The sequence below is a fragment of the Ipomoea nil genome, unplaced genomic scaffold, assembly GCF_001879475.1.
Source record: "Ipomoea nil cultivar Tokyo-kokei standard unplaced genomic scaffold, Asagao_1.1 scaffold3171, whole genome shotgun sequence".
Lineage (NCBI taxonomy): Eukaryota > Viridiplantae > Streptophyta > Magnoliopsida > Solanales > Convolvulaceae > Ipomoea > Ipomoea nil.
In genome coordinates this window covers 466121-477137 of record NW_017619599.1, presented here as the reverse complement: position 1 = coordinate 477137, position 11017 = coordinate 466121, and the positions used below count along the sequence as shown (strand labels likewise).

At 33.3% G+C, this 11017-nt stretch overlaps 1 protein-coding gene across 1 annotated transcript; it reads left to right on the top strand.

Annotated features, from left to right (window-relative positions):
• Positions 1–4843: 4843 nt before the first annotated feature.
• LOC109168015 (E3 ubiquitin-protein ligase MBR1-like) lies at positions 4844–10200 on the top strand. The gene is made up of 6 exons (XM_019317062.1): positions 4844–5349; positions 5862–6017; positions 6128–6226; positions 6837–6995; positions 9706–9861; positions 9892–10200. Exons 1-5 carry the CDS (start codon positions 4984–4986, stop codon positions 9838–9840), a joined length of 915 nt encoding a protein of 304 aa, XP_019172607.1. The 5' UTR covers positions 4844–4983; the 3' UTR covers positions 9841–9861; positions 9892–10200.
• The last annotated feature ends 817 nt before the right edge of the window (positions 10201–11017 follow it).

Genomic DNA, 11017 nt, shown 5'->3' with positions numbered 1-11017 from the left:
TTTATATAATCCTTGTTTAGTCTTCCGCTGTGTTTGATGTTTTGGTTAGTTATCTGCATGTTTAAGGTTTAATTCTGCATGGAAATTAGGGGGTGATACATTACTTATAAGGGAAAGTATAATACTTTTGATTAAAAAAAAAGTAATACTTTTACTTTAAAATATAAAAATATTACATTTGTCCTATTACGTTTCCCCTTATAAGTAACAAACATTTTGTTCTTGATTTAGCATTACATTTGGTAGTATAAGTATTATTTGCATATTGACCCGACCCGACTCATCTCACACAAGTGTGATTATATTTGTATATATATATATATATATATATATATATATATATATATATATATATATATATACTAGTCTTTTTTATGCGCGATGCGCAAAAACATATGCCCAATATTTATAATTTTAAAAATAACTAATAGATTTTTACTAATTAAAATCTAAGTGAAATAAAATTTATTTATTATATTAATCCAATTTATAATGAATATATAATGTTTTACAAATATTGTTATCATTAAAAAAATATAAGAAAATATCTGATGGATGCATGTGTATGGTAAAAGTAATGGAAAAGATAACGGAAGTTATAACGGTAAGGGTATTTTTGTCCAAAAAATTGTATAGTACAACTCTAAAAGCACAATGTACAAAATGGTTAGCATTGAAAACATGAACATAAATGAGGGATATAACTTTGATTGAGACTTATTATGTTTTTAGATATATATATATTTATATATAATTACATACATTCCTGTAAAAACAAAGCTTAAAATACAAACGTGTGGACATTTCTAGATTGTTGGATTTTGGGTATCTACGGTTGTGATTAGCTTTTATGATTTTGTGTGCTACCCGCCTGTGTGCACTGTCGTCTACGGACGTGTGCATGTCAGCCTAAATAGTATGAATTCACATATGCATAATACATTGAATGTGTGCACTGTCGTCCACGGATCTGTGCACACCCGCATTAGGCGTGTGCGCGGATCTGTGCACACCCGTGTCACACTCAACAATAAGTATTCCATTTGTCGTCCACGAACGTGTGCAGGCGGGCCCAAATACTGGGGATTCGCACATGCATACTACATTGAATGTGTGCACTGTCGTTTATGAATGTGTGCACAATTGCATTTATGCGTGGGCACGATAGAAACCCCAGTGTTGCTGATCACACACAACAATAATTATTCCATTTACTACACGATTTGTGTGTGTGTGTAATGCTTTAGATGATGATATTAATTTTTGTGTTTTGGAGTAATCTATTAGGTATATAATGTCTAAGTAAGATATTGATCTGAAGTGAATGGCAGCTTGTTAGATAAAATGTCCAGCTTTAGGTCAAAGATTGAAAGAGCAATAACTCAAAGAACAAAATTATTTTTTTCGCAAAGAAAAAAGTAAATGTGATAAAAATGTTTCTCTTATTTCTCTATTTTTGAAAAAAAAAATTATATTAAAAAATAAAATATTGTAGAAGTTATTTATTTGTAATTATAATGAATATTTATTATAATGTGCACATGTAATGTGTGGCGATTCCATCATAATATATTTGGCCTCATTAATTGTTTTCTTTCTTCGACGTGTTTCCCATATGTGTACGAACTATTTCCTCAGAGCCCTTTTTGACATCTTTCAGTGTAATAATAATAATCCTTTATATAATAAAGATATATGGTTTGGAAAATAATTAATGTTACAATTAATGCCACAACATCCTTAGAAAAAAAAAAAAAAAAAAAAAAAAAAACACAACATTTAAAAAATAAAATAGCTATATATTATATAATCATATAAAAATATACTTTTGAAAAATAAAATAGCTATATATTATATAATCATATAAAAAATGTGTTCAATTAGAGTTTAAATTTACACATACAAAATTTAAAATTTGCTTTCCAAATGTAATTATCTTAGTTATTATTCGTATTGTGAAAATTATAATATAGATGAAATACAATTAAGAATAAATCAATGTAATTATGTAAATTCTTTCTATAAGTTTATTTGAATATGCACATAATTAGAGATTATATTAACCATACAAAATTATAATTTTAATATTAATTTTAATTTTAATTGTAATTTTGTATTCTATAAAAATAATAAATACTTGACCAAAGGAAGTTCAAAAATATTATTATATTAAATAATTTAAAATATTTTAGTTTTTTTATTTTTTATTTATATTTATAATAACATAATTTTTTCCCGTGCATCGCGCGGGTGAATTACTAGTAATAATAATAATAATAATAATAACAATAACAATAACAATAACAATAACAATAACAATAGTAATAATAGTAATTGATGGTTTTGGGGTTTTCGGGCCCAAGGAGGTCCAACACAACCTTCAGCTGGAGGATACACCTTTCAATAAAATGTATATTTGAGTGAAGCACTCGTCTATAATCTGTCTTACTCCCTTCTCCGAGTCTTTTCTTATCGTCCTTACAAGAGTGGAGGAGCCTTTATATAGCAGGTTCCTCCCCCACTGATTTAAAGGCCCTTAATGGCCGACTTCAAAGCTAATTAGAGCGTCGAGCCGTTGGACACCATTACTCGGTCGGCCAACGGCTCTCGCAAGCTTGTAACAGCCTGACCGAGTCCTGCTTTCAATGCCCTAACGGCTCTCTGTTTAAACGAGCTAGTCTCTTTAATGTTCTCAACGGCTCCTTGAACCGAGTCTTTCCTTGAGCTTGGGCCCCGGTCGACTCCTCGTCCTGGCCCAAACTCCCGCTGGGCTCCTCATAGCAGCTCTGGATTAGGTCTCCGTGCTTGGGCCTGGGCCGACTCCCGGGCTCGGCCCAAGCGCCCTCTCGGCTTCCTTTGACACCAGCCCACCTTTCTTGTCTCGGACCTCTCTTTTGGGCCAAACTTTCTTGGGCCGGGGTCCTCACCCCATCAGTAGTAGTAATAATAATAATAATAACAACAATAACAACAACAACAATAAAAACAATAACAACAATAATAATAACAATAACAATAACAATAATAAACTATTCAATTATACATGCACATGTTTTTTCAAACATAACGTCCTGGCTAAAATAGCATGCTGCTCTCTTATTGATTTCATCTCCTAACTATTACATAACTAACCTAAGCAATATGTAATGTCAATGGAGATTCTTTCCATCTTATTAATGGCAAAGGCAAAGTTTGGAAATCGGAAGTGTTATTGTTTGGAGCAATTTTACAAAGTTTTGATATGTCTAAAATGGATTGCTTGTGTTTTAGGTGATAAACCCTCGAGTTATACAATTATACATATTATAAAATTTGCCCGCATGGGTAGCTCAACTAGTCATAGAGGTGAAACTTTGAAAGAATGACCAGGGATCGAGTCTTACTAGTGATAGTGTGGGAGCAACCTCTCAAAGTGAGGGGAGTTTCTTGTGTGCAATGAGCACCGGTCTAGCCAAATTCTTAATTTGTCATCTAGTTATAATCAATTAGGAGATAACTTTTGTCGAAGTACTAACACGGCGTTTGGTTGGAGGGAATTTAAATTCCATTTCCACTTAATTCCCACCTAAATCCTAAGGCCACTAAATTCCTTAGTTTGATTAGAAGGAATTGCAATTCTCTCATTTTCATGGGATTTTCACTTAATTCCCACCTAAATCCTAAGGCCACTAAATTCCTTAGTTTGATTAGAAGGAATTGCAATTCTCTCATTTTCATGGGATTAAAATCACATGTCCCCTTGGGATTTTAATTTCATGAATTTTAGGAAGAAAAAAAAAAAGATAATGATGAGACAAAATTACCCTTCCCTTTTTAACCTAAAATTGATGCCTGACAACAATAATGAGTATTTTGGACTTTATATTGCTTATTCCCTTTCAATTCTCAATGTATACCAAACATTGGAATTGAAATTCCCCAAACACTAGAATTTAAATTTCCAGTTATTCATCTCTCATGAAATTGCAATTCCTTTCTCACGTAATTCCCTCCCTTCAACCAAACGCCCTGTAAAGGTACAATCTAACTTGGCATCAACTCCACTTTTCGTAATGACATCATCACTATATGCACTATGCTCAATCATTACGGTCCACACAAGTTGTGTGGACCATATTTTGTATACTATAAATGTACATTTAATACACAAATAATATACTTTTAATATATTAAAATTGTACTTTATATTCATGAAAAGTATATTATTTGAATACTAAATGTACATTATTTTATATAATGTACATTGAGTACACAAATAATGTATTTTTAGTACATTAAAAATATAATTTTTTTTATGATCTATACAATATTATGTGAATCATGGTCCATACAATAATTTACACACTGCGCTAGGCCAGTTTGGTGTGACGAGTTATTTGAAATTTGAATTGGACAAGTAAGCTTTCACCTCGATCAAGCCATTATTGTGTTGGACCTTTGTACCATAGCTCCAAGCCTCCAATAATGCTAAAAAAAAAAAAAAAAAAAAAAATCTTTTAAAGTAATTATTTATGATTCCAATGATCTTATGGTGAAGTAGCATATGCATCTAAATAACTTTATTTACTCTTTAAAAAAAAACATAACTAGTTCCATCCCAATTTTTACAGGTATTTAAAAAAAAAATAATATCTATCATAATCATAATTGTAATTTCAAAAAAAAAAAAAAAAAAAAAAAAAAAAAAAAAGATACCACTACTAAAAAGACAAGGCAGCTAAGAAATTATGAATAAACAAATAAAGTCAGTGATTGTTTTGTCATTTTGGCATCCCTCCAAAAGAAACACCTACCAGTACTACAAAACACTGCTTTAATAATAACAAAAAAAACATTGATGATTCAAAATTTCCCTTGTATCAAGGCCCCTTTGAAACAGTGATTTCACTTTTGATCTCATTCTTCTCTTCTCTATTGGATTCCTAGACCTGCCTAAAGCCTAATCAATCAACTTCTTCCTAAAATCCCATTTTTCTCACATTTATGCAATCTTCTTCAAATGGTTCAGTTGAGCCCCAGAGTTCACTCAAATTCAGGGCTAAAAACAAGAGTAGTCCCTTTATGATGAGGGCTCTTGGAGGACTTGGCTGCAAGGGGCACTCATCCTCGGCAGCGTCGGCTCCGGCGGTGATCCGGTCAGCGGCGCAGTGGGACCCTGCTAACCAAGGGAAGAAGAAGAAGAAGAAGAAGAAAACATCATCGGCATTGGGTAGTGGTACTAGGAATAATCCTGCTGCCAATGTAGTTGTAGATGTTCCTGATGTCTGCTGCGCTCCTCCTGGGATTGGTTCTGCTTCCGATGTTCTTCCTAGACCAAGAAACAACACTCAAAGACCAAATCACAGAGAGGTATTTATTTATATATGCAATGTCATCTTAATATTAAATCACTTTGTAATGAAATATAATCATACCCTTTAATTTCTTGGATCAAAAAACTTATTGTTATTTTTGGGTGGAAGTCCGTTAATGGCCAAGTCTAGCCATTGGTGGCTAGGAGATTGTTGGTCGGAGGCCCTTGAAGGGTCAAGTCCAGCAATTGGTGACTAAGGATGGTTGGGCGGGAGCCTGTGAAGGGTAAGTCCAGCAATTGGTGGATAGTGAATTGTTGGGCAAAGGCCCTTGAAGGGTCAAGTCCAGCAATTATATTGGTGGCTCTACAGGGATTGTTGGGCGTAGGCCAGTAAAAGGCCAAGTCAAAAAATTGATGGCTAGGGGATTGTTGGGCAGGGTTAGCTAAAGGATCAAGTGCAGCATCATACCTCTCGAAAATGTGACGGTATATAATAAAATAAAGTTGAAAGCTATAGTTTTTAGTGTAGTGATAAGCGTTCGATCTGATTTGTTGAATATGTTGTTAGCATTCTCGTATACATCGAAGAGCTGCAACCCAAGAAGAAACCTCTGCACTGAACTTGTCAGCATCATCTGATGCAATTAGCACCAGAAACCAGACACTTAGTACTAGGAATTATCCTGTCTTTCATCATCATTCTCCTGGAGGAGGAATATCTGAGGTTAGCCCTTTGAATTTTCTTGGTTTAATTAGCTAGATTGTTATGAATCCTCAGAACTAAGTTCCCCAGATCTGTATTGAAACTGTTAATGTTGATATGAACATATACAGATTGTGATACTAAGACAGAACATCCTGTATGCAAGAAATGTTGACAGATATGATCAGTATGGAGACTGGAGACTTGATGTGGATCATATGGGCTATGAGGTGCTTCATCCAACTCCATTTTAATTTCTTTTTCACTAGTTAATTTTGCCCCACACAAATGTTCACTTTCAATTTGCATAACAATGCAATTGTAAGGAAAAATGTGTTTTTAGTCATTTAATTATGCAACTCTAGTCATTTTAATCTTTATTTTTTTAGTTGTTACAAAATAAACTCCTATGTTTATGAAAACGTTGTGATTTTCATATTTCAAACAACATAACAGTGATCCTTCGGAGAAATTTGGTTCACATTCCAAGTCTGATAGCAGAAGCTAGTTTTTGTTAAAATCACGGGTTCATTACTTAAAGGACTAAAATTGCAACATTTTTTAAAAGTTAAAAAATGTATTCTGCACCGATTAAGACATAAAGTAGCTTTCAAAATCAAAAAAAAAAAAAAAAAAAAAAAAAAAAAAAAAGGATATAAAGTACACTATCCATAATTTTAATTGGTCCTTTGAAAAGGTTATTTTGTTTTCTTTATTTTCTTTTGAGTACTCTAATTTGTTGTTGTAACTTATAAATAAAAAATTTAATATTTGTCCCTCAAGTATATTTAAAAATTGTGTTAATATTTATTTTTTACTTTTTTTTTTTTTGTCATGTAGGAACTGCTTGAATTGGGTGATAGGATTGGTTATGTGGGCACAGGTTTGGGAGAAGAGAGGATACTTCAATTCCTAAAGAAAGTTAAGCACTCAAATCCTGAGGCCATTCCATTGCTTAATTCCAACTATGATAAAGACTGGAAGTGCAGCATTTGTCAAGTGAGTTACATACATATAATTTAATTTTTGGTTTATTTTCTTCTTCATATTTCACAAATCTATATATCCTCTTGCACCCGCCAAAGACCTTGTGATCGAGTGGCATAACTGTGACTCTCCCAAGTCCCAAATGGGAGGTCACAGGTTCAAACCCCACTGCTTCAGTCAATTAGCTCTGATTCATAACAAATCCGGTACTATATGATGTATGTCCTCCATATTAAATCTTTGAAAACTTTTATAGTGCCAATTGCATCCGATACAATCAAATATATCATAGATGATTGTACCAAGTACTATTTATATTAGTTTTCGGTACATTCATATATAGTTAAGAGTCTTAGAAATGACCACAATTCAATTCAAATTGACATGTTTGAACTCAAACAAATATTGTAGAGTTAATACCCAAAATCGTCCTCGACTATAGTGATTTTTCTCAATTTCGTCCTAAACGACTTTGGTGACTTAATATCGTCCCAGACTTTTGTGTTTCGCTCAATTTAGTCCCAGACTTTTGTGTTTTTGCTCAATTTAGTCCCTCATTTGTTATTATGTCCATTTGGTGTTAAATAAATAGACAATTCAGTAATTTTAATATTGGCATCTCTTTACTCATAGACATTTGAACTGCGAAATCCCTTTTTTTTTTACGAATTACTCCCAGAATTACTCCTAAAACTGCGAATATAAAATTTGATTTGCAGGTCCGGGAGTAATTTTGGGTGTAATTTGTACAAGAAAGAGAAATTTCGCACTTCACAAGTTGAAAGTAAAGAGAGATCAATATTGACATTACTGAATTGTCCCTTAATTTAACACCAATTTGACAGAATAACAAATGGAGGACTAAATTGAGCGAAACACAAAAGTCTGGGACGATATTAGGTCACCAAAATCGTTTAGGACGAAATTGAGAAAAACCACTATAGTCGAAGATGATTTTGGGTATTAACTCAAATATTGTACAAACCTAATTGGAACTAGAATAAAAAAAACGTACTGGTGGTTGTGTTTATGATTTGCAAATTGTAAGAACTGAATCAAACTCAAAAAAAAAAAAAAAAAAAAAAAAAAAAAAAAAAAAAAAGAATTAAAGAAAAAAAGAAGTTTGATTATTATTATTGTTGTTTCAAAAATAAATATTAAAATTTGAAAAAGGATTATAAAAATAAAAATTAGAGTCAAATTTGTGGTCCCAGAATTGGAACTGGAATCAAACCTTTCATACAAGGTTCGGGTTCCAATTTCTCCAATATAGGAACCATGAATTATCGGTTCAAAACTAGAACCGAACCAGAATCGTGTGTGTGTGTGTGTGTGTGTGTGTGTGTGTGTGTGTGTGTGTGTGTGTGTGTGTGTGTGTGTGTGTGTGTGTGTGTGTGTGTGTGTGTGTGTGTGTGTGTGGAATGGCTCATGTGCGTGTATAGCTTCCCGTGCGGTTGTGCGGTTAGATTTGAGTCGTTGACCAAATCTAGATCAACGGCTCAAATCAATGAAAATTATTATAAAAAAAAAAAAAAAAAACGCGTATCTGGAAGAAAGCCACGCACCTTTAAGTGTTAGATCTTAAGCACAAACTCACGCACATTAAGTACAAAACACACGCACATTAAGCACAATCTCACGCACATTAAGCACAAAACCCACGCATTTTAAGTATTAACTCACAAACCTTAAGTTTCAACAACTACTGACATTAAGCACAAACTCACGCACATTAAGTACAAAATTCACGCACATTAAGCACAATCTCACGCACATTAAACACAAAATCCACGCACTTTAAGTATTAACTCACAGACTTTAAGTTTCAACAATTACTGACATTAATCATTAACCTCACACACATTAAGCACAAACCCTACGCAAATTAAGCACAAACTCCACTCACATTAAGAACAAATCTCACGCACCTTAAACACAAAAGCCCACATTTTAAGTTTTACCAACTACTCACATTAAGCACAACCTCACGCACATTAAGCACAAAACTCACGCACCTTATGCACAAGACTCATGCATCTTATATACAAAATTCACGCACATTAATCACAGAACCGCTCACATTAATTTTGACCTAGATTCAAAAATTACAAAATTGCCACCGCGTTTTTTTAAAAATTTTTTAGTAATCCTAGACGTTGATTTAAGCGAGATGAATGGCTCAGATTAAATCGCACAACCGCACCTGAACATTCTAACCGCACCAGAACCTAATTCTATATATATATATATATATATATATATATATATATATATATATATATATATATATATGATTGTACCAAGTATGATTGACGACATAAAACATAATCTTAAATCTTTATCCCTTTTTGTAAGAAAAAAAAAAAAAAAAAAAAGAGTAATGATTTGAATATGCAATCATTATATTGTAACATTGAATCTAAAAATTTGCCTCAAAATGGGTGGTCGAGTGGATAGAGCATAACTCTCGTACTTAAAGGTCATGAGTTTAATTCTTATCAAGATCCTGTTGCATAATGTCTTACTAGCGCAGTTTACCTCTACACAAGAATAGAATTTACTTCGTGCATACTTTCGGGAAAGGCTACGAATTTCTCTCATCATCTAAAAAAAGAATAAGAATATAAGAGTCTAATTAGTGTGATATACAAGTTTGCTGAAAAGTGTTTATGTTGGAGAATGTTTTGGTAGTGAAGGCAGTGTATATACATACTGGATGCAGGAGGGATACAAAAGAGGTGATGAATTGGAAGTAGGAAGGTTGGAGTGTGGGCACTACTACCACATACACTGCATCAAGCAATGGCTTCTCAACAAGAATGTATGCCCTCTTTGCAACAACTCTGTGATTCGTTGATCACAACAGACACTCCCAAACATGCTTTTTTTTTTTTTTTTTTTTTTTTTTTTTTTGCTGCAATCTTGCCTTATTCTTCATCTTATTTCTCCAAAAATCTTTTAATTTTCCAATCCTGCTATATATTCTTACACATTCAGTTTCCATTTTCTTCCACACAACACTGGAGTTGCATTGGGTGATTTTATCCTTGGTGTGGATGTGAGTGTTTGACTTGGTGAAAAGCATATAATTATTGTATTATTCTGGTACGCCCGCCAGAGGACTTGTAGAATCTTCTTCTTGCTGATGCTCATGGTGCCGTGACTCAGAGAGTGTGGTAGCCTGTTTCTCTTGTCCTTTTACGGGTCTTTTCTCACCCCAAAAAAAAATAATAATAAAAAATTTGTATTATTCATCTCCTGCTTAAATTTATTAAATAATTGAATGCCTTTCAATTAAAAGTAAAATGTTTTGTCTCACGTCTTCAAATAGTGGCTAGAATCACCTAAATTAATTGACTAAAATTCTTGATGTGTTAAAATTTTAACCCCCAACACTCAAACCCCAATTGATATAGACAATTTTTCTTGAGATCAACATGATTAAAATGTTTTAACCATGCTTGCTACATCAAGGAGAATTTGTTTGAGAAAATAGAGTTTGGGGGCCATGTAGTGAAAACAATAAATTTTGTCAAAATGGTAATTGAGTCATCAAATTTCAAAAAGAAATAAAAATAAAAATAAAAACAATTAAACCCTTTAATTGAATAAAATCATAGCCCACTTTTGCCATTTTGGTTGTTAATTGTTGGAAAACATTTGAAGATGAAGATGAAAAAACATCTTTGTCTTTTAGTGTTGTCCAGCATTGCTAGTGTAGCTTTCCTCTTCCCACCTTTTAAAGGCCTTCTCCTTCTAGAGGGTTTGAAGTATTTTACAGGGAAAGGAAAGGGGGAACCACACGCGCGCGCTGTCACTGCCCGTGCGATGCGGTGGCGTCAACAACGTTTTGGTCCAGTCCACTTAATGGCTAGCTCTTTTTGCGCTCTTTTTGTGGCTAGAGTGGAGGAGCTGTTGTATATCATCAGTATATAAACAGCTCCTACCATCACTAATAAATCACTCAACTCAACTCTTCTCCTCTCATTCTTCCCTTCTCGTCTGAGCATTAAAGTAGTAGCAAGTTTTGCGTT

Coding starts and splice junctions, on each gene's coding strand:
- LOC109168015 (XM_019317062.1), top strand. CDS start 4,984: ATGCAATCTTCTTCAAATGGTTCAGTTGAGCCCCAGAGTTCACTCAAA. Junction 5,350..5,861: donor AAAGACCAAATCACAGAGAG/GTATTTATTTAT, acceptor ATATGTTGTTAG/CATTCTCGTATACATCGAAG. Junction 6,227..6,836: donor TGGATCATATGGGCTATGAG/GTGCTTCATCCA, acceptor TTTGTCATGTAG/GAACTGCTTGAATTGGGTGA.